The sequence below is a fragment of the Abramis brama genome, assembly GCF_963993115.1.
Source record: "Abramis brama genome assembly, chromosome: 16".
Taxonomy (NCBI): domain Eukaryota; kingdom Metazoa; phylum Chordata; class Actinopteri; order Cypriniformes; family Leuciscidae; genus Abramis; species Abramis brama.
The window spans coordinates 27,889,380-27,916,634 of record NC_139978.1 but is presented as its reverse complement, the minus strand read 5'-3'; the positions used below and the strand labels follow the sequence as shown (position 1 = coordinate 27,916,634).

The following is a 27,255-nucleotide window of genomic DNA, read 5'->3' as shown; positions in this document are numbered from 1 at the left end:
CTTGAAAAAGTAATTAATTGCTGAAATGATAAATATTATAAATATAAATGCTCACCGGCCACTTTATTAGGTACACCTTGCTAGTACCAGTAGTTGCCTTCAGAAGTGTCTTAATTCTTTGTGGCATTGATTGGTGCTGGAAACATTCCTCAGAGATTTTGGTCTATATTGACATGATCGCATCACACAATTGCTGTTCTCCTGTTTCACCACATCCCAAAGGTGCTCTATTGGATTGAGATCTGGTTACTGTGAAGGCCATTAGAGTATAGTGAACTCATTGTCATGTTCAATAAACCAGTTTGAGATGATTTTAGCTTTGTGACATGCGTCTTATCCTGCTGGAAGTAGCCCTCAGAAGATGGGTACACTGTGGTCATAAAGGGATGGACATGGTCAGCAACAATACTTAGGAAGGTTGTGGCATTTAAACAATACTCAATTGGTACTAAGGGGCCCAAAGTGTGCCAAGAAAATACCCCCCACACCATTACACCACCAGCAGCCTGAACCGTTGATATAAGACAGGATGGATCATGCTTTCATGTTGTTCATGGCAAATTCTGACCCTACCATCTGAATATTGCAGCAGAAATTGAGACTCATTAGACTAGGCAACATTTTTCCAATCTTCTGTTGTCCAATTTTGGTGAGGCCGTGCAAATTGTAAGCCTCAGTTTCCTGTTCTTAGCTGACAGGAAGTGGCACCTGGTGTGTCTTCTGCTGCTGTAGCTTTGTCTGGTTGGATGTGTTGTGCGTTCAGAAAATGCTCTTCTGCAGACATCGGTTGTAACGAGTGGTTATTTGAGTTACTGTTGCCTTTCTATCAGCTTGAACCAGTGTTGCCATTCACCTCTGACCTCTGGCAACAAGGCATTTTCACTTACAGACCTGCTGCTCACTGGATATTTTCACTTTTTGGACCATTCTCTGTAAACCTGGCTCCGCCTTCTGGCTCCGCCTTCGTCCTCAGTCCCACTGGCTTCACCTCAGTCCTCAGGCTCCATGGCTCCACCTCGGATGCTCGTCGCTGCGACTCCACCTCAGTCTTCAGTGCCATTGATGTTGTGTGGGCTCTTTGGCTCGTCAGCTCCACCTGCATCTCCATCTCCGGCAGCTCTATCTCCATCGGTCATCCAAGTCTCTACCATGGCTCCTCCCTCCCTCGACTCTGCCCTGGGGCTTCGTCATGGCTGGATTCTGGATTACAATCTGGCTCCTCCCACCCTCCACTCCCCCATTGACTGTTTTGTTTGCCCCTCACCGTTTACGTCTCTCTCATTACTGGGTGGGGGCCAGTACTGGGTGTACTAGTTTTGTTTTGTATGTTTTGTATGATTTCCTTGTTTGTTTCTTAGGTAACTCATTAATTAGTAGTTTTGTTCAGCTGGTCTTCATTAGTTCCTGTGTATTGAAACCCTGAGTTTCATTCTAGTCCTTGTCCAATCTCGTCTAAGTTTTCTCTAAGTTTTTGTGTTTCATTTTCTCCAGTGTATATCCTGCGTGTTAGCTATAAAGTCAATTCATAGTATTATTTGTTTTTTGTGAGCTTCTTGCACAGCAACACTTGAGACAACCACTTTTTTATATAATTTTTTTTATTTAATATTAAACGTTGTTGGTGTTTATGGCCCTGTAACAGAGCATTAGTTCTGTTACATTTGAATACTGGGTGCAAGAACAACAACTTCAACTTAAAATATCAATAAGGATTCAAATATGTTTTGATTTCAGCTTAGCAATTTCAGAATATGTTTGTGAAACAATGTAAATTGTTACATTTTTAGACATTTAGTTGTGTTTTGTGAAACAAGCACTTTCTCGTCTCTTGCTGAATTTCAGTTAATTCCAAACCACACTAGTCAGATTAATTACTGCATGCTTGGAGGATAAATCTCTTGACCAGAAAGCTGATTGCTTTCTGGTGACATAGTTTCATGTACAGTTTACCAGCACTGAAGCTTGTGTTTCTGACATGGCAGTTGAATGCTAGAAGGCCAGACAGGTGTTATTGGATTATGGGATGAGTAGTGACGTGGACATTTTCCTCACACAAAGCTGAAGCTCTCTTATTTGTGGTCAGTCAAGCTGTCAGTTTCATCAGGACACCATGGCTAGTGAATCTCCAGGCGGCTCTCCTCTTTCTCTCTTTCTTAGCACTTTTGCTTGGAATGGCCGCAAGCTTGATATAAACTCACTAAAAGGCAAGAAAAGGTAACGCTGGTTCAAGTCACGCAGGTACAAACAGACTTGCATATTAAAGAAATATATGGCTTACAGTATGCCTCTTTAAACCTGTTAACAGTTTACACTAGTTGCGATAGTAGCTGTTTTATTGCACACATTTTTTGTTTGTTTGTTTGCAGTGATCTTTTAAGACTGTCTAAAAGATCCTCCAAGCTAAATTTCGAAATCTATATAAAACTGCACTGAGATACATTATATAATTGAACCTTGGCTCAATGGGGTTTTTTTTTTATAAATGTCAAATTGGTCACGTTGTTACATTGGGTTTCATATGTTTCATATGTTGTATTTTTTTTAAACAATGGCTAAAGCATATATATAAATGCTGTGTGTGTGTGTGCTGTGCTGTGCTTAATGAAAATAGCCATTGTTGCGGATATGGCAATTATAAATAAATAAATTGTGAAAGGCCATTAAGTAGCTTTAGTGTGGAAGACAATTCAAAAATGTATCACTTTTAATATACATGTATGTGTTTACATAGAAAAATAAAAATACCCAAGCCTGAGAAATATTCAGTAAAAAAGAGTGTAAAAATCTTGGCCCAGTGAATATAAATGTGTTTATCTATTACTTAATTGTCTTTAGATTCTGTGTTGTTGTTTTTTCACTGAGTAAATGACTTTGTTAGGAGATGTTCTTGATTTTGTCTATTATTATCTGTTTTAATCTCTTGTGAACACAGGGGGGCAACGATGTGCACAAACATAGATTAGCTGTTCATACTATGTGATATTATGTGATACTGTATATTACCTAATAAGACAAACACACGTTTTTTTTTCAGTTTGTTGTAATTTAGAACTGACAGATCTCTCACCCAAACTAACTGCTTCGTAATCAGACATCTGTAATCCTTTCACAAAGATAAAATCAAGCCTGTTGTCTAAATGTGTATTGAAACCATCAAGTGGGCAGAGCTGTAAGCGATACTCTCTGCTTTGCTGTCATTGGTTGACGCATGTCTTGCGTCACTGGAACACCTCTGAGGGCCCTTGGCATGAGTTAATGTGTGAACCGTTAATCGCGGCAGTAAACAATCTAGTCAAGTACTGCCATGAGTGTTAGATTTTTCTTTGTTGAAGAGTTCTCTAATTGAAATGACATTCAGTACTAGTTATTTTTTCACCTCTTACAGTATATTATTGCATGTTGGTCATTGCACATGGACTGTATATGAACCCTTATGAAAAAGAAGTGTATTCAAGTGTGCTATCAGTATACTTCTTTTAAACTCTAAATGAGTATACTTTCAGTCTGCATTTTATGTACTTCTCAGAAATATATTTAATGTACTTCCCAGAAAATTCCACTTAAGTATACCTGACTGAAGTATACTTGAAGCGTACTTGACTACTGACAGAAAAGTCTAAGTATATTTGGCCTATTCTTGTATTCAATCTTTTCATGGAGATACACGTAAAAGGATAATTAAGTATACTTGGCTTGTAGTTGTGTTTACTCTTTTGTTTGAGTAGCCTATTAAATACTTCTTTCACTGTCTTATAAACTTACATTGTGTGAAAATTGTTCATCAATTGTTCATTATTGATCATCAAACATTAAACAGCATATAAATCAAAACTACCTAATGTTACCAAATGTTTTAAAAATGGAAAGAGTTAAAGTACAGTTAAAGGCATATTTCAAGTATAAAAAAACTGTATACGTAAAAATAAACATAGTTTACTTAAAGTGCAAAAATAATATATAAATAATAAACTATAAGTATGATGTTATGTTTACCTTAATGTCTAAATTAGTACTTTACGGAGAGTATACTTCAAAGTGTACTTTCATAAACAAAAAGGTATTTGACTAGTAAACTATCAGTATACCTATATGTTCACTTGCAATATAGTTGCAGTACAAACAAAAAACTTAGTTGTAAACTAGTTGTGTACTACTGTTAGACTTAAAGTATACTTAAAGGTATACATTTACACACTAAAAAGTGGGCCAATTTAGTCCCAAGTAGTATTGAAATAGTACACTTACTAGTTTTCTTCTAGTACACTGATATTAGAATACTTACTACATAAAGTATACTTAAAATATATACTGATATATTTTATATATCAAAAAAAAATATTTTCTTAAGTATACTTAAGAAAATATTTTTTTTTGTAAGGGGAAAGTGCATTTAATAAATGATTGCTTGGATGAAGTGGTTTTAAATTTCCAGGCTACACTGGATGTGCAATTTCACACGAAGTACTTTTGACTCAGCTTGAATTCATACTACTGGGCAAATCCTTCCCACCCTTTTTTAGGGAGTATATACATCCGTTGGGATTAATTTTTCTGAAATTCATCTGAAACCTCTCAAGTTGAGGTGTAAGTTTCCTCCCCCATCCATTCGAGGAGCACCCTACCCCCAACTACGTCATTACTACACGAGTCCGAGCAATGAGTCTTGCAGCCAGCCAGGAAGGGAGGGAGGGAGAAAAGTACATAGGGTGGGAGTTTCAGGAGAGAGAGAGTGAGAGTGGGAGAGACAGATTGTCTTGCATTATAGCAGCCGGTTGCTGAGTGACACAAACTCTGGAACTCCTGTCCGGTCAGTTTGAGAGTCCCGGACCACGAGGGGCTTCTGTCAGTGGAACAAACAGAGGCAGGGCCGTCTCGACCGAGTTATGTTCACGCTTGAAGACGCACATGAGGACTGAAAACAAATGCACACTATTGGGATTAGCTGTAGCCGCTAGCAGAGGGAAATCCACGTCCAGAATGAGCATTATCATGAAGCCCCGGTCTCGCTCCACCAGTTCACTTAAGAACACAGATGGGTAAAGGAGAACTTTTGACTATCTCCTTCTGTTAGATCCCTGTGCTTGCTGTTTCCTTCTCCTGTCTTACACAAGCCGATATCTTTTTTTAACATCTTGTGTAATTCTCTGCTTCCTCTTAAGTTTTAACCCCCATTGTTTTTTCACTCACCTTCCATAAATTGAGTTCCACTCTTCCTAAAGAATTTCTATTGTATTTACATTCTCTTCCACTAGTGCCATTCCTCTGGGTTTTTCATTTATTCTGTCTCTCGTTGGCTTGTTAAAGTGTAACTGTGGGATAGATTTAAACATTTGTTGATGAATTTGTTGCCTGTCAGATATGGGGAGAGAATTCAAATTTTGATTCCATTAAAACGTTTTACTAAAGCATTTTGTTATAGGCCTATATATTTTTATGTAGGCTATAATTCATATTTAATTTAAACAAATATTTTTTTATTATTATAATTTTTTTATTTAATCATAAGGGCTGTAAAAAAAAATTGAATTTAGTTGCTTTTATGCATCTACCTCCTATTGTAGATGCAAATAAGTGCATTAAACATGAACAAAATGCAAAAATGTAATTTGTAGCCTAATGTATGCATTTTGTAGAATGAACATGATTATGTGATATGAAATTTGGTTGGATTTGCTCATTTTAGCCATTACCCATTACTCGACCAGTAACATATCCAAAACATTTGTGCAATCACCTTAAAAACTAGTGAAATGGCAAAGAGTGAAACATTATTTCCACACATTTGCAAACAGTGCCAAAGGGCAGATACCTCACCCTAGTCTCTCTTGTCCCATCTTGTTCTCTGTTTGTATATGCTTATTTTAGAAATGGGTGATGATAGTTAATAAAGGACTGATTATTTTGGTACAACAGTTTTCAGTCTGTTTGAACAAGTGCGCATGCAAAGTTTTTGTCTGAACGTTTATAAAGTAGGCTAGCAAAAGAGGCAGGTTACGTTACCCCCCTTTGCTCATGGAATGCTCCATTTGGTCTCCATGAATAACAGCTCTCAGCTAAGCAAACACAACCTTGCTTTGAGAATGTTCAAGTGTATGGTTGTGTGTGCCTGTGTATGTTTGTGTGTATGAAAAAAGGTTGAGAGGTCAGGATGGAGGAAATCTCACTGACATCTTAATGATGTCATCAGTTTGAGGAGGACAATGTGCGTGTGTCAGTATGTGCTTCCTTCACCTTTTATATTGACCCAATTGTCTGCGGTTCCTGTTTGTTTTGCTTTATTGTAATGCATGACAGTGACTCAGCTCATGTCATACACACCCGTCATTAATTGACAGTTGCCACCTCATATCCTGTCATTCATGCTATTGCTATTTGGGTTACTCTGATAAAATATGATCATAATTTGAATAAAAAAACTGCATGGTTATATTAAGCGCACAAATCAAAACAGTAAAATGGATTTGTGGTTTCACAATGCATTTAAAGGAATAGTTCACCCCCAAATTAAAATTCTCTCATGCCGTCTTCGATGTAGATGACTTTCTTTCTTCAGACAAACACAAAAGAAGATTTTTAGGAAAAGAATCAATCTCTATTTAGGAATTTAATGCAAGCGAATGGCTGCCGCTCGGTTGACGCTTGAAAAACCAATATCCATATGACCCCAGTGGTTGAATCAATGTCCTCGGAAGCAAAACAATAGGTGTGTGTGTAAGAAAATTCTATTAATTTTTTACTTTTCAAATCTTTGCTTCCGGTCTACTGTCATACGAGCGTTCATGCGAGAGAAGTTGTGATTGATTATTTTCCTAAAAATCTTTGTTTGTGTTTATCTGAAAAAGAAAGTTATATGCATTGTGAATGGCATGAAGGTGAGTAAATCATGAAAGAATTTCCATTTTTGGGTGGACTTTCCCTTTAAGAGAGGTATTTTATCTTTCATGGAGTGTGTGTAAATCTATGTGCATTTTTGTGTTTCTTTATAAAAGTGAAGGTTGTGCATTTGTTATGTCTTGTATGACACATAATCTGATGTAATAGATGGACCATTTCCTCTCTTGTCGTTCAAGCTTTGCCACATAAAGCAGTTTTAATTGGATGGCTCTTGATGTGTTTATCTATCAAGGTGTTATAATGTGGCTGTGATGTCAAAGTGTCATATTTGCATTTCGTGTTGAAACTGGAACAATTGAAAAGTCACTTCTCTTTTCTGATTCACTTTGCCATATTTTCTTCAGCATTTTAACAACTGTTATTTTAATACTTTTGACAAAGCTTGATTTGATTCATGAATTATTCCTGCATGTTATTTTTTTTTTATCTGCGCATCTCTTTTATTTGTCTATTTTAAGCATATTCCTATTCTGTCTCATGATTGACAAGAAAACCAGCAGTGTTTTGGGAACAGCCAATCAGATGTGATCAGATCACCAGAGGAAACATGATGTCTTGTTTCTCTTTGCATGGTGTCTCAAACCAATCGAGTTCCACTTTCTGAATGACCCATGGTCAGACTTCATATGCTTTTTTGTTCCTGTCTAATACGCTAATGGACCACATGCTGTTAAGTAGAGCTTAGGAGAGCAGGCAGTCATGTACCAGTTCATTAGATATCAATGTTAAACTTTAGCCAACCACAACTTCTGTGATTCTGAATGTATTACTTGGAAAAACTCTATAATTATAACAGTATTCTAATTATTATGTTGTACAGTCAGTACAGTACAATATAATCTTGTGTTATTGTTGTATTATTTTCATATATGCAGGTTGGTACAGAGCCCTCCATATGACATGCTGATAAAAATATACATATATCGTGGCCACGAATTAAGAATTCGTTCTAAATTTTAGTAAATTATGCGCATGATATAATAATTCGTTCCCTCGCTTTACTAAATACTGTGCACGTCACGATATTATACTTCCTTCCCTCGATTTAGTAAATAGTGGCCATGTTGTACTAATTCCTTCCCTCGTTTTGATTGAACTAAAACAAGGGAACAAATTATTGCATTGTGTGCACAATTTAGTGAAACTGGGTAACGAATTAATATATTGTGTGCACAGTTTACTTAAAACGAGGGAATGAATTAGTAAAACTTTCTGACGAATTAAGTTAATTTGTGGCCACGATACACAGAAGATTTCAGACCATTTTTATTTTTATTTAGTTACTTTTGGAATCATGAAAATGATTTTTTTCAGTTATGTTTATTTTTATTTCAGTTAACAGAAGTGTTTTGTTTTAGTTCTCGCATCTGGCTTACACTTTACAAGACATTTGTGAGCAAGAGGTTTTTGTTGTTTATTTTATTTTTATTCTAAACATTAGAATTTAAAGTATAATTTAAGTTTCTGGGGGAACTCTCTGAACTCTCTGAGCCTTGTTAGTGTTAACTGCCATGCTAATCAGGAAAAAAATCTGGTTTAGTACAAAAAACAGAAGTTAAGGAACAGCCAGTCTCAATTAAAATGACTTCAACTAAACAGCCAAAGAGATTGGGCAGGCCGGTATCTGTTATCACTCACTGTCGTCCACAACAAAAGAGTGAGCCAGTTGGACATCTGATGCCATAGATAGTGTAGTGGTGATTACAGTTAATTATCCCATTGATTTTAAAGAGACAGACATACTTAATCGTTTCGCTAAAGCGCTATTGAACTAATTGGACCGCCGTCCGTAGTCATTATGTGGTTTGTGAAAGGATAACACAGTGCATGATTGTACAGTATAACAAACCACTTTGATTTGTATTTATCTTGACTATAATTTAAGTTAGGGTGTACTAACACTACGTGCGGTTGTCTTGTTGTCCCCCCTCCCCCACTGGCCTGCACTCACATTGCACTTAAAGGGTTAGTTCACCCAAAAATGAAAATTCTGTCATACTCACCCTCATGTCGTTCCAAACCCGTAAGACCTTCGTTCATCTTCAAATGCACTTTCGCTAATACACTGCCTAATAGATTTATTATTTATTCCACGCAGTGATTTTCACTTTCTAATTTCTCAGTTATTATTTAATTTTGATTATTTATCATAATTATAATTTATTTATACATATTGTTTTGTTAATTAAAATAAAATAAAAATGTGTGAAATGTTTTGCTTTACATTTCACATACATTCATATGTATATTAGTGTCCAAATACTTTTTGGGTCCTTTGTATGTTATACAGTAAAACTAATTAACAATAAAAGTAAACTCTCCAGTAAATTCCCCAGAAGCATTCTTTGATATTATCAGTGGTGTCTGTCCAGAGAGATTCAACCCAGCCCACTCCATAATTATATAAAATAACTGGAAGTCATTACCATTATCTAGAAATGGCTGTATAATGTATTGTGTGTTGCGTCACAAGCCGGTGCATTCCTTTGATATGACCCGAGAGCAATGAGGGCAGCACATCCACGGGTGGATTCGCCTCAAACTCTGTGAATAAGTCAGTTCTCAATGAAACACACAAAAAAAAGTCACAATGTGTTGGGGTGAAGATGGACAGGAATCAAACTCCAAATGTTATAGGAAAGTTGTATGCCTGAGATTCGTACTTGCTGACATTTGTTCTCAGTCAAAACAAAGCTCAATGCCCTGATTTACGTGGGTCATGAATCATTGGCCCTTTATGTGCGAGACAGTACTGTCTGCTGAAGTCACCAAGGTGCAGGCTGGCTGACCCACTAATACGGATTTATCCATCCGCACCACTTTACTCGACTCACTGCATGACGGTGAATAAGACTTACTGCCACGTCACCGTTCACGTCAGGAAAATACCCAGGCCAGAGCAATTATATTAATGCTCCCTGGGGATTATGGGTCAGCTTGTTGTTGTAAACACAGTTGGTGGGATCTACGGACTAAGGAGATGAAGGTTAAGAACAGCACACTCCATGGTCTGGGGAAGCCCTTTGCTGGAAGTGTTTTTTATTGTTTATCATTTGTTAATGTATTAATTTGGGTTTTATTATTTTGTTGTTGCACTACAAAACATTATGTTTTATGTTTATTTTCTATTATTTCATTACACGTTTTATTTGAAAATGAGGACTGACACAATTTTGTCCACAACATGAATTTTGCATGATTTATTTAACTCTTTCCCCGCCATTATTTATGAGACAACGCTTCCCTGCCATTGACAAAAAATTCTGGCTTTCCGTTTTTTCACTGTTATACAGTAGGGGGCGAAATTACGCATATTCTGAAAGAGTACAGAAATTTCCTGATCAAAACACAGGTGAAGAAAAAGCAGAAACAAGCAATAGCATTTGTACGCAGATGCATATGTAAAATAACGCGATCATCAATATTTAACAGCATATAAATCAAAACCGCCTAATGTTACTGAATGAAATGTTGAGCCAGGACGAGCTATAGGACTGTGAAGCTTTGGGGGTGTTGATGGACTCAATCTACTCCATCTATGATTTAATCATCTTTCTGAATCCGATCTGGATGCGTTTTTCTCAGCTGTTTGATAAAATGTTTGAGATGGGAAATCCAGGGGCCAATGAGTAGAAGTCCTGCCATATGTTTATTCCACCCATGAACTCAGTCAGCTGATTTCACTAATTAGTTCTCTCTCCTGTCTGAATTAGCAAATCCAGGTGATTGGAACAAAATACTGAGGAGGACTTTTACTTTCTGAACCTGGACTTTACACCTCTGCTTACATCCAAGTGTTGATAAAAAGAGAATGCATGAAGTTAGAATAAAACAGAGGCTCTGTACTTTCTTTTGAAAAATTGCTACTTCAGAAATTCATAGAACAAAATATTCTGGGGGCCATAAAATATGCTTTTATTTATATAATAAAAATATATTGTAGTTTTTGTTCTTGGTGTAAAAAGGGAAAGAATTGTCAGAAAAAAATGCCTAATGACCAGTTACTAACATAAAACACAACATGCCCACATTGCTGAAAATGGGCAACTCTCATTGAAAATGACCTGAGTAACATTCTACTCTATGTGGTCCAGTTGTCACATTCGACATCAGTGCTAACTGTCTTGTTGTTTTGTCTCCCCAGCTTTGATGTGGACAATGGCACGTCATCAGGACGTAGTCCGCTGGATCCCATGGCCAGCCCAGGGTCAGGTCTCATTCTCCAGGCCAACTTTGTGCACAGCCAGAGGAGAGAGTCCTTCCTGTACCGCTCGGACAGCGACTATGACCTCTCACCAAAGTCTATGTCCAGAAACTCCTCCATCGCCAGTGACATGTGAGCAAATGTCTTTTTAAATGTTTAGTAGTTTTAGTTTTAGTTTGTTTTTGGTTTTTTTGTACGAATGCGCATGTTTTATTCTTAAATAGTAAAACAAATGTATAGCCTTAAACTACAGTTCTTAAAACATTTCTATAAATGATCAGTGCTGTTGCAATTAGTATTTATGTTTTTCTTTTTTTCTTTTTTTTTGCAGACACGGGGATGACATGATTGTTACCCCTTTTGCACAGGTATTGCAATATTAAATATGTGAAGTTTAAAAGGAGATGGTTTGACAAAATCAATACAAGTACTGTATATAACACCACTGAACTAATTGTATGTGTCTTCTCTCAGGTTCTGGCAAGTTTAAGGACTGTCCGGAATAATTTTGCTGCTTTAACAAATGTACAACAGGAAAGAGCCAATAACAAGTATGTTGCTTTCAATTTAAAATATTCAAATGCCCACATTTTTATCATGACGCTAAGGCCGTGTGTCCACCAAAGCGATTTTCTTTTTCAAATTGTTTTCAATAGGAGTGCTGTGTTTTTTTAAAACGGCAGCAGCGTGACTAGGTGATGAGTGTCACACTGAATGGTCTGCGTTTTTTTTCCGGTCACCGAGAGTTGAAGAGTGTTCAACTTTGTGTAAAATGCAACACTGTCACTTTTTACCCAGCCGTCCAATCACAGTGGAGGAGGGGCGGGACAATACCAACAGACGACAACAACAAGCACAACAGCGGAACATAATCATTGAAAACAAGAGCCAGTGCAATTACTTAACATTTGTATTGACATTTTTATATTCAGAAGCAAACTCTCTGGGAAATCAGATACTAGTAACACTTCCACAGATATTTTGTGTATAGCACATATAGCATCTCAACTGAAAAAAAATAAAAAAAATGCTGTCCCGTCGAAGAGTGTTGGCGTTTTCAGCTGGCTAAAAATGCTTTGGTGGACACACTAAATCTTTTTTTTTCCCCAGTATTGACAGAATTTGTATATGTTGCAAATGTGCTTATAGCAGTCAATCTATTACTTGCATCATAGACAATGACGCCTTCTTTTTCCCCATTTTTTTCTCAAACAGGAGATCTCCAATGTGTAACCCACCTCCCATCACAAAAACCTCATACACAGGTGTTGTACCTTTGCTTTTTATATTTTGAATATTGCCATGCCATCTTAACAGCAGTGCTATTTCAGTATGATTTATAGCTGGCTATTTGTTAACATTTTGAATTAGCTTTTATTTTTACATAGTAGTAATTTTGTTATGTGCTTTTGTCATTTTTATTAGTTTTTTATATATTTCTATATTGCTTTAATTTATTAGTATTTTAGTATCAGTAATTTTAGTACTTCAACTTTAAATGATTTATTTTCAGTTCAACACTGCGTAACCGATCTTTATCATTGAGATCACATTGAATCAGATAGATTTGCTTAGTTTTGTGTTTTGTGGAGAACTGTTAGACACTGTTTGATATGAGGGATGACGTTGTCCTTGTGTGGCACCTTCCGTTTTGTCTAAACCAGCATGAGGGCAGCCTCCAGACATCCCATATCGCACTGTGCATGTCATGTACTCTGAAGCCGATAAGGAAAAAATATGTCACAATACCCTCTATGCACAAAAGCTTTAAAGATAATTTTATACTCACTTTTACCCATTTGTTCATGCATATGTCAGCTTTATAGGGCATCCTGGGATGTGACAGTCGCTTTGCCATAATCATGAGGCACTGCTCATTATATTGATTAGCAGCTGTTTGTGGTTTATTTATAAGGTTTGCAAAGAAAAGCTTGTTTTGAGATGCAGGTGTTTGACCTAGAACTGTAGTACCGAGCGCTCGCTGGATGTTTAGCATGAGCAGAATGTTCAGTCACAGAGATAAAAAGCACCAGTGTTATAGATTTATAATATTGATTTGTACTAGAAGCAGTGAGCAGATGGAGACATTATACAATTTAACTCCCCATGCTGAGTTTAGATGTCATGTGACCCTGATGGGTGTTGAGTGTAGGATGACTTGATGGATGGCCAATGGCCATATACCATAATGTAGATAAGGATGGAAGCGCCAGTGGCTAAAGATATGACCTGGTCACCACCAGAAGGTTCACCATTCTGATGATGGTTAAGCAAGACATGTTGCACCAGGGAGAATGTCTCTCTAATAAGTGTGTTGTAAATCTCTGTGGATAAAAGAGCCAACTAAATGACTAATTAGTGGGGCTTGCTATGGCATGATTCCTAAAATCATGCAGCTTGTTAAGAAGAGGGGTGATCAGACTTACGCAGACAATAAAACAAGTGATTAATAGAGTTACATTGAAGCAGGGACCTGAGCCATATTTAGAGACCAGAATATCATAAGGAACACTGTAAAAAATTCTATGATCAATAAATGTACAACATATATTTTTTACATTGCTTTAACTCATCAAAAATAAGTTAAAGGGATAGCTCACCCAAAAATGAAAATTAATCCATGATTTCCTCACCCTCAAGCCGTCCTAGGTGTATATGATGATTATCTTCTTTCAGACGAACACAATCGGAGATATATTTAACAAATATCCTGGCTCTTCCAAGTTTTATAATGGTAGTGAATGGGGGCCGGAATGCCGTCTTCCGGAATCTTGTTATTATAGCTAATAAAGTGTTAAATATGGATATTTTTCTTACAAAAACCCATCGCTTCGCTTCAGAAGGCCTTTATTAACCCAATGGAGAGGTATGGATAATTTATGGATTATTATGATGGATGGATGGATGCATTTTTGGGGGGTTTCAAAATCTCTAAATTTTTAGGTGAACTATCCCTTTAAGCAAGTTTCAAATTTTTTTTATAAGTTATACAAGATTAAACTAAGTTTTTAAAGTCAGTTTAATGTAATTTAAGTTGAAATGACTTTAACATCCAAGTTAATTGTACTTAAAAATTTAAGGCGGCAACTTTTTTTTTTTTTGCTTGGCCAGTAAGCAACCATAGCAACTCCACCATAGAACAGGGTTTTAAAACTTTTTTGATGCCAAAGGCCCAAATACAGTATAATCAAATTGCAGATGACCTGTTTTCTACAATATAAAGGCAGCTATATATTTTTAGACTCCTTTTGTTTGTGTAAGAAAAATAAAGTGTCTGGCATAAAATTATGGCATTCATGTTGTAAGACATTATTGCGGTATTATCTGGAAAATATTATTATTATAAGTATCCATTATTATTCTAAATGTATTTAAATAGCAGCTTTAACAATACATATTGGTCCAAAACCCTTTTCCTCAAAAAATGTTTCTTTGAAATTTCCTACAGACCGTATATTATGACCTTGTGTGAACCCTGACACGCTAAAAAACACGCTGAACCCCCTTAAACCGCTTAGCAAAGTACTTAAAACCCCTAAGAACACTTTAGAACCCTCATAGCAACATAGCAACTCTAGAAACTGCAGTTTTGTATCAATCATTTTTTTTTTTCCAGAAATCTCAGTTCATAATTTTACTTGCATTCGGTTGCACTCATCTGTTTGCCCTCTGAGTAGCAATTCACACAAATTCTGCTCACAATGGGGGAATAAAGACTTGATTGAACAGGATAAGGCCTTTTTAAGGTAATTTTTTATGGTGTATCCAAATAAATCCTCTCGCACAAGCAAATGCTGATGTTTTGGTGAGGAGTTTCTGGCTCGCAAGGCAGTGAGAGCCTGTGACCCAGATTGAAGGATTCCAGTCCTGCTTTTCACCCCAGCTCTCCTGTCTATGGAGCCCGTGCCCTCTCATGGGCTGGTGTATGATGTCGCGCTAAGCACGAGAAGAATGTCATTGACGTCAGTGCAGTCTCTTTCAGAGAAAGTGGCACCCCAGCCCTGTGTACTTCACCACACATGCAGAAAGAGAGAGAGAGAGAAAGACACAGACAGACAATGAATAAGATAATGTGTGCTTTGTTGAAGCAATGTACATGTGGCATTTGTTTTCATAGTAGTGTCAAGTAAGCAACATGTCTAGCATAGCTGCACTGAAGTCTGTTTTGCTAGTCTTTTGTTATTTAGTTTCACTTATTTTTATGCCCTCATATGGTCATTCTTAACCTTTTCAAAAATGCACATGCAACAAACGTTTGCGAATTTCCATAAACTCCATAAACCATAAAAAGCATCTGATATAAGATTGCACAAATTTTGCAGGTCATAAATGGTCTCATCTCAGCGAACTTGAGATGCTGACCACAATTTCACTAGGAAATGATTTGCTATCATTATAAACATAAATCACAAAGCATCCTCTTTAAAAGCCAAAGCACAACCAGTCTTTCTCAAAGTGTCAGCTGTGAAGGACCCAAGCTCCTCGGCTCGAAATCCCGTAAAGTTCATGCCGGGTTTTAGCTGTAGTCCTCTCTCTCCTGCATGCAGCAGCACTGGCAGGCTTCAGGCTTCTGTTTCAAGAGGAAGCTCGGCTCACGTTCGGCTAGCGACGCTCCACGGCTGCCCCATGCTCATGCAGGGCATCCACCGCTCTGAGAAAAGAGGGCAGGCAGATGCGATCACCTTTGTTCTTTTGTGCGGCAGCTCAGCTTGAGGACTGGAGACAGGGACTAGTCTCTCATCTGTTGGCGTCAACCCTCTGTATGCTTTGCATGCGTGTATGAGCGAGTGTACGTGTGTGTTATTGTTATGACACTATGCCTGTATGCTTTGTTATGGGCCGGATCACGTGCTCCTAAGGGCCACCGCACACTACTCAGCTTCTTGGATGCAGACCGGCATCTGTCACGCAGAGATGGGCCTGCCCACAGTAATGACATTCTCTCTGTCCCGAGATGAGAGCTTTCACTCCGGGCTTCTCGAACATTTAGGACCATAGATTCTGCAGTCGAGCGCGTGTTGTCGTTTTGTTTGTGAGCAGTGTGAGAGTGTTGATTTGTGTGGCCCCTTTGTATGTTTTCTTAAGGGATTTAGTGTTCCCCGCTTCTCACGAGATCTGACTCCCACTCCTCGTGCCTCGTCGGATTACAGCTCCGCTGTTTTTGGAAACCTTGTTTTTTGGCTCAATTTGGAGCCCCATCATTCACTGTGGAGGGCTTCAGCACAGCATGAAGAATCACCCATGCGTTCTGTCGGGATATCCCAACATGGCGGTCTACAGCAGTTTGGGCCCTCTGCTGGGAGCCTCAACTAGACACCTAAAGCATCTGAGATCTGACTCCTTGCCTCCTTCTCTTCCTCCAGAGGAGGCCTACCAGAAGCTGGCCACAGAGACCCTGGAGGAGCTGGACTGGTGCCTCGACCAGCTCGAGACCCTACAGACCAGGCATTCGGTCAGCGAGATGGCATCCAACAAGGTAAAAAAGCTCTAGGTGCCTTTATCTGCGCTTTTGCTTGTTTAGGATTCCCTGGGATGGTTCTGCAAGTTGATGAAGTGCAATTATTAATATCTCAGGTGTTCATATTCCACTCACAATCACAATTAGGGCTTGTGTTGTAGATTTATAACTTTTTTTTATCATTATTTATTTTTTGGTGATTTTTATTTTATTTATTTGTGATTTATTTTTATTTTAACAGTTTTCGGCTTTGAATAATTTTCACTTGTGCACAATATTATATTGTGCTATAATGCCTCAAGATCAAATTTTCTATTTTAAGACTTGTTTATGTTATCACAAATGTTTGTTGAATCCCAGTAGACCTGAACACCAGTAAATAAATACGCATCACATCTGACTGTGTTTGGTACTCCACCATACTGTGTTTGTAGCCTTAGATGTCAGTGTTGTGCATTGGTTCAAACATGAGCAGCAGATGATTAATATTCTAAAATGGCAATCAGATCATGTAATAAACAACTAAAGCGTTTAGTTGTTTTGAAGTGAAGTTGATTTCAGATCAGTTGGTGTCTTTTAACCAGTGCACTGTTTGCAATAACAGCAGCAGAATCGTCATTCAGGCTGCACTGAGCATGCCCACAGTCTCCAGCAAGGCCCTAGTACACATACAGCATGCTAATCAGCCTGTAGTGTGTATCTATTCTCGTCCAGTCCATTTGGCCACAGCACCTCTTAAAATAACAAAATGCTTCTCATATTGCTTACGCAACCATTCTAAAGGTCCGACAGAGGTGACCAGACATAAGTAACAGAAGAGTCTAATACTCACATTTTCATATGTCTCACTTGAACGACCCCCCCCCACCCCCCCATTTCCCAGTATCCATGGAAACGCACAAGGCCTGTCAGTTTGCTTTGTTGCTTTAGCTCAATAGCAATAGTGGCGTATCCTATATAAAACTGCCTCAGTCACCACGCAAGTGTTATCCGACTGATATAAATAACACTGTTTTCATGCTGTTTTAGAACGCAAATAGCTACTGCTAATCTGTTATGAAAAAACGTATTTTTATGTAGTACCTATATTTTGTGTGTAGGTTGTGTATAGATGTCCAGCTGCCATTGTTTTCATGATTTATTAGCTGTCAGAATGTTCAGATTGGCCCAGGTGCTTGAATACATCTTCCTTTTCGGTTTCCGAAATCATTAAATCTATTTCACCATAAGAATTCAATTTAGATATGTTTAATAACTCTAACTTTATAACTCTAAAATGTAATTATTATATCTGGGGATTACTCTGTAAGATAGTGTTTCAATCAGAACTACACTTTTGTTTTGATCAAGCAGTGATCTGGGTAGCAAATTAGGCCAGATACATAATTTACGTATGTGTATTTTAAGGCTAAATATGGATGATTTCGAGAGACTCAAACATTAGCATGCATTAACATGTACGTGACCTTATACTGACAACAAACAATAATTTTAATACTATATTATCATTAATCATTAGTATATTTTATGTTTTTTTATGTATTTTATGTATATATATATATATATACTTTTTTTATTAATAGTATGTTTATATTAACATGCTGTAATATTAACTATTTTATATTCTTTATAATTCTCTATTTTATATATATATAATTTTTATTAATAGCATGTTTATATTAACATGCGATTATATTAACTATATATTGCTACAACCAAGTCACATAAAAGTAAATCTAATGCTTCAAAAAGCTTTTTATGTCAACATTTTATGTTCTTTTATATATTTAAAAAAAAAATTTTTTTTTATTGAATTGTTTTTTATTTCATGCAACTTTTTTTTTGTTAGTTCAGATATCATTATTAATAGTCACTCTTTTTGAACCATAAGTCAATAAGTTGTTTAACTTGTTTTCAAGGTAGTGGGCATGATTTTGTGTTTTAAGTCATCTTACTGTTCATTTTTATTAATTTCAACTTCATTTGATCTGCTGATGTGGATGATGGACATTGTCACTTTAGAAAAAAGTACAGTTTATATACTAGATGATCTGGTATTTAGTCATTTTATTTTGTTTTATTTTTCTATTGATGATTATTTGCTTATCTGATTTGCATCTTTGAATCTGAGATTTGCATCTTTTTTAAAGCTGTATACAGTGTAACGGATATTGGAAAAAGTCCACATCTTGATACACCATAGTGATGCATCAAAGAAAGCTTAATGGCTTTGTTCAGTTTAGTCTGCTGCAGTGGTAATGTGCAATTCATATTAGAATAAGGATTATGTTATTTGGACCTATTATATCATATTTTATAGATGTCAAAGCCCCCTGCAAGTTCAGAAGAAATAATGAATGAATGTTGCTTTTGATCTACAAGGCGTATTATTAAACTAGGGGGACGTATCCAGGAACAAAGAATTATTTAGGCCTGTCCCAGAAAACACATTTTCAAGAAATCACAGCTACAAATTGTGTGATATCTTCCCATTTTTAGCTCGGAGACGTGTTTTAACACCCTCTAGATGTTCCAACAATAGAAACACAGTCACCTCTGTCCGTACGGACCCTCAACAGCCTATTACCGTCGGCTCATCTGCTCCAGTAAAGCTGCAAATTACTCGGCATCCCACTAGTGGTACACAGGGACCAGAAGTGTGAAATAATCCCTGACCATGTTCTGTCAGCTCCACTGCCTCAGCTCTTTATTTGCTGCTGTGCTGTACAGTCTTCTGCCACCAGCTCTGTCCAGCTCCGTTTAAAGACAGGTTTTGCTACAATACCTCAGCGACATTTCTAAAAATGTACATGGTCTACAGGTACATTTTTAGTCACTTGCTCTCAGGGCACAGTGTGTTTTGTGGATAGTTGGCCATTGGAAGTCTGTAATTCAGTTATCATACATTTGGACAAATAATTCAGTCCTCGATCATGCATTTGTTATATTGTGAATTTATTTATATATTAATTAATTAATTATATAATTGAGTGTGTGTGTATGTGTGTATATATATATATATATATATATATATATATATATATATATATATATATATATATATATAATTCATTTAAAATGTATATTATTTTATATTTAATATATGTATTAATTAATGTACAAGTGTACAAAATCTGTCATTTTTGTGATCATGGCATAGGGCAGGGTAGTAAAAAGTCTGGGCCAGCCTTTTTTTTAAAGTCAGTAAGAGAATAAAATGGCACATTTCCCAGCACACCTTTTGCTTTATTCAAGGGCTCATTACCAATTTACCAGGACAAATATATAACGGCGTCATCAGTTTATTTTGTTCATATCCCATATGGTCTCCATTGACTCCCCTCTGTGGATTTATGTGAATAAACTTTACTGAATATTTTATGAGTCTGGTTGACACAATGTTCACTTCCAAACATCACGTCATGTCATGAAGATTACCTCACCGATCCACACATACACGCGCATCTGTCCACACACACATGCACATAGTGGAACATGACGTGAATACGCATTAATACAAACCACACATAATGACTGTGTGCCCTTTTGGGGAGCTAACTGCTGTATCAGAGCTCGCGTTCAAAAAACACAACCTCCAACTGAGCTGTAGACATCCAGAGGGTGAAGTGGGAGGGGTCCCGGGGACCGAAGCACTCCCAGAGGATTTACATGCCAGCTCAGCTCGGCCAATCGGCTGCAGCGATGAGCTCATTCTAATCCGGAGATGCCTGATTGGTAGTGCTGCACTCAGAAACACTCTCACCTGAGTGATTGTGTGAAACGCAGCCTTATTTGGAAGCTGTTAACTGGGCATATTTTCCTTCCAAGGCGTAGGCATTTTTCAGTCTATTTAGTTTGAAGAGTGCACAACGTACGAGAAGAGAGAGATGCTATCAGACAAAGCCGTGGGTTCTTCACGCCCTCCTCTGTCGTAGATGGAATCTTGACAGGTTTCTTAACAATGGAAAATGCCGTCGTGAGGAATGCCCTGGAATTTCTGGACTTTTCGGATGGGGTTTAGCTTAATATCACAATGTTAGTTCAGGTGGATTAAAAAAAGAAATGGAGCTTTGAGACCATCTGCACTGAGCATTTTGTGTTTGTCTTCCCTATCAGCCAGTGTTTTCTAATCTCATCTGCTATCTGGACTTACTCATTCAAAATGCCTGAGGCAAATTATTTGCTGTCAGTTTCTTGGGGGTACATAAAGGTGAGTTAATTAATCATGAAATACTGTATTCTTATAATGGAATGGGGTTGGACAGGCTGCTATTGTTTATTATTGGTGTTCAGTATGTGGTTGCACAAAGAAAAAAGGTTGCATAAAGAACAGATTATGACAGGCAGATATTTAAATGAATTGATTTGTTAATTAATGGCATTTTTGTATATATATATATTTATAATGCAGAATTCATCATAATTATAGTATGTAAAAGACTATTCTTTATTCTTTTGCTTAAACATTTTCATCTAGGCTGTATCACTATTTAAAACCAAGCTACTATTAAAAGCACCAGCACAACATGTGCTGTCGCTTATTTGTTTGCGCACATTAGCGAGTTCATTTTCGAGCACGCAGCAGTTTTTTTCTTCAGTTTGTTCCTGCAAATTTTGTTAGAAATGTAGCGTCTATCTGGTGTGACCCAGCAGGTTGTTTTGACCTGACATTCTTAACAGTGTGAGAGGATGCATATGTTTTGGGTTGTTTGGAGGACTCAGCCTTGAAATCGTGGCGTATCTGCCGACTGATAGCGACACAGCTGACAAGGGAAAATCCATTAAATGATCGTAAAAAAAGAGGTAAAATGGTGACTTGTTCAGCAATGAATTTCAGAGGGGGTGTTTCAAACAATAGCACAAACATTACTCAACACCTCCACACAAGATATTTTTACTTTGAATGAAATAATTTTCCCCCCTTTTTTCCTTTTGCATAAAATAGGTCTAAATAGCAAAAAAAAATTCATTTGAATTGTTTATCTCTCAACAGTTCAAGAGGATGTTGAACAGAGAATTGACTCACCTCTCAGAGATGAGCCGATCTGGTAACCAGGTATCTGAGTTCATCTCCAGTACATTCTTAGGTGAGTGTCCCACAAAAAACAAACAAATATTGATGTTAACATTATGGTTCTACACTGAATGTAATGTGGGAACATACATTGCACTTTTAAATGCACGATGGAGGTGAGAGGAATAGCGTTTTGACTGGAGGAGGGCAACTATGGGGATTTTTGGGGGTAACTCAGAGAACTAGGACAAATGAAGTGCTGATTATGAGCAAAAAAGCAGGCCAACAGCAGCTCTGTAGCCTGACGGCTGTGTAGCTGAATAATCAGGCCATAAGCAAGACCATTAAATGACCATAGCCCACCATTCATTCACAAAACTACAAATCAGTGGCTGTAATGACACATGCTGTGCTTTTACCCATGAGCACCTCTGATTTCTAGAACCTTCTCTGAGCACTTTCTGTTTTTCTATAGACAAGCAACACGAGGTGGAAATGCCATCACCCCAGTCCCAAAAAGACAAGGAGAAGAAGAAAAGGCCGATGTCCCAGATTAGCGGCGTGAAAAAACTAACGCACAGTTCCAGCCTTACCAACTCTAACATCCCCCGGTTTGGGGTTAAAACTGAAACAGAAGATGAGCTGGCCAAGGTAAGTAAATATGCACTACCATTCTAGTATTTGGGGACAGTAAGATTTAAGTGAGTAATTAAGATTAAAATGAATACTTTTATTCAGCAAGAAAACATTAAATTGGTCAAAAGTGCCAGTAAAGACATTTATAATGTTACAAAAAAATTGTATTTCAAATAAATGCTGTTATTTTGAATTCATCAAAGAATCCTGGAAACAATGTCTCATGGTTTACACAAAATTATTAAGCAGCACAACTGTTGTCAATATTGATAATGATAATAATAAGAAATAAGATAATAATAAGAAAATAATGTTTCTTGAGCACCAATCAGTATATTAGAATGATTTCTGAAAGATCATGTGACACTGAAGACTGGAGTAATGATGCTGAAAATTCAGCTTTGCCATCACAGGAATAAATGGCATTTTAAAACGCATTCAAATAGAAAACAGATATTTTAAATTCTTATAATATTTTACAATATCATGTTTTTTCTTGTATTTTGATCAAATAAATTCAGCATTGGTGAGCATAAGAGACATCTTTCAAATCGTACCGACCCCAAACTTTTGAATGGTAGTGTGTATAATTAAAAGACTATAAATAAGAGATTTACAGAAAACTGCAATATAGGACATCTAAATATATGTGTTTCACTTTGTCATTTCAGGAGCTTGAAGATGTAAACAAATGGGGCCTTAATGTCTTCAAAGTGGGAGAATTTTCTGGGAACAGACCTTTAACGGTTATGATGCACACAATATTCCAGGTACTTTTCTTTACAGTATTGTCTCACTCAAGCTCAAGTTTGCTTGTGTCTTTTTATAAGATCCTCCTGCTAACAAGGACAAACCATGTGGGTTGTCTTTCCATTGTAGGAGAGGGACTTGTTAAAGACGTTTAAAATTCCCCTCGACACGTTTATCACTTATCTGATGACTTTAGAGGACCATTACCATGCTGACGTTGCCTATCACAACAACATCCACGCTGCTGATGTCACACAGTCCACTCACGTCCTGCTATCAACCCCTGCCCTTGAGGTACGATACGGCTGTCCCAGTATGCAGTGCTGCGAGAATGCCATTTCTTCTGATCGTTGAGTATTAAAGAATGTGGATAATGATTTGAGATTTTAGAAAATCTGTCTGTTATTTTCAGGCTGTGTTTACAGACCTTGAAATTCTTGCTGCCATATTTGCCAGTGCGATACATGATGTCGACCATCCTGGCGTCTCCAACCAGTTTCTTATTAACACTAGTAAGTCTCTAACTCTCTACCAACATGAAACTATTATAAATGAAAAGTTGCCATACATGATGGTCTAAGTGGACTGGGCGAAGTCTACTCTACCAATCAAAATATTTGGGATAATTCAGATTTCTTTACATCAATTTCTTATGCTCATATTGATCAACAGTAAAAACAGTAATATCGTGAAATATTATTACAGTTTAAAAAAAGTTTACTATTTTAATATAATTTAAAATGTAGTTTATTATGTGATTGCAAAGCCAAATTTTCAGCAGCCATTACTTCAGCCTTCATTGTCACATGAAACATTTCTTATTATTGTCAATGTTGAAAAAACAGTTGTGCTGCCTAATATTTTTGTGGAAACAGTGATAGATACACTACTGTTCAAAAGTTTTGAGTAAGTAAGATAAAAAATAAATAAAGAATTAATACTTTTATTCAGTTAGGATGCATAAAATGTAAAAATGTTAATAATTGTACAAAAGATTTATATTTCAAAGATTTCCACAAAGATATTAAGCAGCTAAAAGTTTAATAACAAGAACTTTATTAATAATTGAGTACTGATAATAATTGAGCACCAAATCATCATATTAGAATGATTTCTCAAGGATCATGTGACATTGTAGACTGGAATAATGCCTGCTGAAAATTCAACTTTGCATCACAAAACATATTTCACAATATTGCTGTTTTTATTGTATTTCTAAACAAATAAATGCAGCCTTGACGAGCATAAGAGACTTATTAAAAAAACAAAAACATAATTGTTCAAAATGTTTGACCTGCAATGTACATACATCAAAAAAGCAAATCCTTTTCCTGTTGTATCCGTAAAGCAACATCACGTTGCTTCCAGAAGGCTCTTCCTAGAATTTATGTTTGTGCAATGTTTTTCACAGCTGTCAGAACCACTTTTAGCTTAATCACGTTGTTCAAAGTAGCGGACTCACTCAAAGACGAATCAATACGTGTTTAAGCTGTTGTCACGTGCGGCAAATGGTCAATCGGGCGATTTTCACATGCTATCGATGCATGTGTTAGGTGGGCTACATGTGTCTGTGATTCACAACGCTCACGTGTCCCACCCACAGAGCCAGTAAAATCCCCTCAATGACTAATATAGGGGCCAGTGGGGTTTGTCACAACTTGAACACAAGAGGAGGGATGCAGGTTGTTCCATACCTTCATGCTGCTGTTTTTAATCTGTGGAGTACTAAATGAGATACTTTGCTTTGATGAACCTTTGCGCTGTTCTGAAAGGTCAAGCTCCAAAAAAATAAAGCCCCATGAAAGTTTCATGAAAATAGTTCATATAAAACTTCTGAAACCATACAGTAGCTTTGTGTAAAACTGAAAATTTAGGTTGCTACTCATAGGGAGTCCACATAGAAATACAAATAAAAGAGCTGATGAAATATAGTTAGTACAGTATATAGTTAATATACTGCTTCCTAATATACGTGCTTCCTCTTTTCTCTTCTCTCAGACTCTGAGCTGGCCCTCATGTACAATGATTCATCTGTGTTGGAGAACCATCACCTGGCTGTAGGTTTTAAACTGCTGCAGGAAGAGAACTGTGACATCTTCCAGAACCTGACCAAGAAACAGAGACAGTCACTCCGCAAGATGGTCATTGACATTGTGAGTCATGATGTATCAATGATGTATCATTGGTCTATATGTTAGCTGTCCTTCATCACACTTGACTGTTTTTGCAGCTTAATTTCACTGATAATTGTAATATGGAACTAAACGTTCATTTTACAGATGTGAAAATAAGTGTAAATTCATTTAAGGGCCAATAAATTACCCTTTTTCTATCCAGCCAAAATGGATGACCATTCATCTTTTTTTTTTTTTTGCAGGTTCTGGCCACAGACATGTCTAAGCACATGAATTTGTTGGCGGATCTGAAAACCATGGTGGAGACCAAAAAGGTGACCAGTTCAGGGGTATTACTGCTGGACAACTACTCTGACAGGATACAGGTTCGTCCTTAAAATTCATATATTGCATTGTAGATATCACAATAAAGGTTATGATTTGAAAATCTGTGTAAAAGGATTTTATTTAATTCAATTTTATTACAATTTTATTGATTATGTAATTATATAGTAAAATATATAAAATAAATGTTTATAAAAAAAATACATATACATATATATATATATATATATATATACACATACATACATACATACACTCACCAGACACTTTATTAGGTACACCTTGAGTATAGTGAACGCATGTTCATGGTCAAGAAACCAGTTTGAGATGATTTGAGCTTTGTGACATGTACACTGTGGTCATAAAGGGATGGACATGGTCTGCTATGCTCAAATTGGTACTAAGGGGCCCAGAGTGTGACAAGAAAATATTCCCCACACCATTACACCACCAGCAGCCTGAACCGTTGATATAAGACAGGATGGATCATGCTTTCATGTTTATGGCAAATTCTGACCCTGCCATCTGAATGTCGCAGCAGAAATTGCGACTCATCAAACCAGGCAATGTTTTTCCAATCTTCTGTTGTCCAATTTTGGTGAGCCTGTGCAAATTGTAAGCCTCAGTTTCCTGTTCTTAGTTGAAAGGAGTGGCACCCGGTGTGTCTTCTGCTGCTGATTCACTCAAAGAACTGCCGCTCACTGGATATTTTCACTTTTTTCTGACCATTCTCTGTAAACCCTAGAGTTGGTTGTGTGTGAAAATCCCAGTAGATCAGCAGTTTCTGAAATACTCAGATCAGCCCGTCTGGCACCAACAACCATGCCATGTTCAAAGTCACTTAAATCACCTTTCTTCCCCATTCTTCCCCATTCAGATCATCTTGACCATGTCTACATGTCTAAATGCATTGAGTTGCTGCCATGTGATTGGCTGATTAGATATTTGGGTTAACGAGCAGTTGAACAGGTGTACCTATTAAATTGGCCGATGAGTGAGTGTGTATATATATATATATATATATACTATATGTATATAGTAATAGGAAATACAGTAAAATATACTAATATACAGTAATTATATAAAGAATAATTGCTACAGCTAAGATCTACAACTTTTTATGTGGCTCCATGGGTTGGTTGAGAGTCTGGGTCTATAAAGGTTAACAACCTCTGCTCTGAAGTATTCAACACCCGAATCTGAATATGATAATACACTTACGAATGTGCAAATGAATGTAAATATTAATATGCATGCATAACTGGCTGATCTCAGGTCTTGCAGAACATGGTGCACTGTGCAGACCTCAGTAACCCCACCAAGCCTCTGCAGTTGTACAAGCAGTGGACGGACCGCATCATGGAAGAGTTCTTCAGCCAGGGGGACAGAGAGCGCGAGCGCGGCATGGAGATCAGCCCCATGTGTGACAAGCACAACGCTTCAGTCGAGAAGTCACAGGTAAGGCAGCTCAGGGTGGATAAAGGAGGAATAAAATAAAGAAACACTGAATATATATATCAAGCTTTATATATATATGTATATATATATATATATATATATATTGTGATTTAATAATTCATGCATAAAATGGTTAACATGTTGATGATGTACACTAGCAATCAAATTTTAATGTTTTTCTCTTTTTTTTAAAGTTCCTTCTGCTCACCAAGACTGCATTTTTTAAAATAATACTGTAAAACATAATACTGTGAAATATTATTACAATTTAAAATAACTGTTTTCTATTTGAATATATTTTAAAATGTAGTTTATTCTTGTGATGCGAAGCTTTATTTTCAGCATCATTACTCCATTCTTCAGTGTCACATGATCTTTCAGA

At 37.0% G+C, this 27,255-nt stretch overlaps 1 protein-coding gene across 8 annotated transcripts in view; it reads left to right on the top strand.

Annotated features, from left to right (window-relative positions):
• Nucleotides 1–27,255, top strand: part of pde4d (phosphodiesterase 4D, cAMP-specific) — a 135,945-nt gene that overhangs the window by 105,300 nt on the left and 3,390 nt on the right. For 3 of the 8 annotated variants that reach the window (XM_084086451.1, XM_084086452.1, XM_084086453.1), the window contains 13 exons: nt 11,039–11,230; nt 11,430–11,466; nt 11,573–11,649; nt 12,314–12,363; nt 16,462–16,574; nt 21,550–21,643; nt 22,046–22,221; nt 22,878–22,976; nt 23,086–23,250; nt 23,369–23,468; nt 24,955–25,109; nt 25,334–25,456; nt 26,691–26,873. In XM_084086451.1, coding sequence (XP_083942577.1) covers nt 11,039–11,230; nt 11,430–11,466; nt 11,573–11,649; nt 12,314–12,363; nt 16,462–16,574; nt 21,550–21,643; nt 22,046–22,221; nt 22,878–22,976; nt 23,086–23,250; nt 23,369–23,468; nt 24,955–25,109; nt 25,334–25,456; nt 26,691–26,873 — 1,564 coding nt within the window. The other 5 variants (XM_084086456.1, XM_084086455.1, XM_084086457.1 and 2 more) reach the window with 5 other exon arrangements.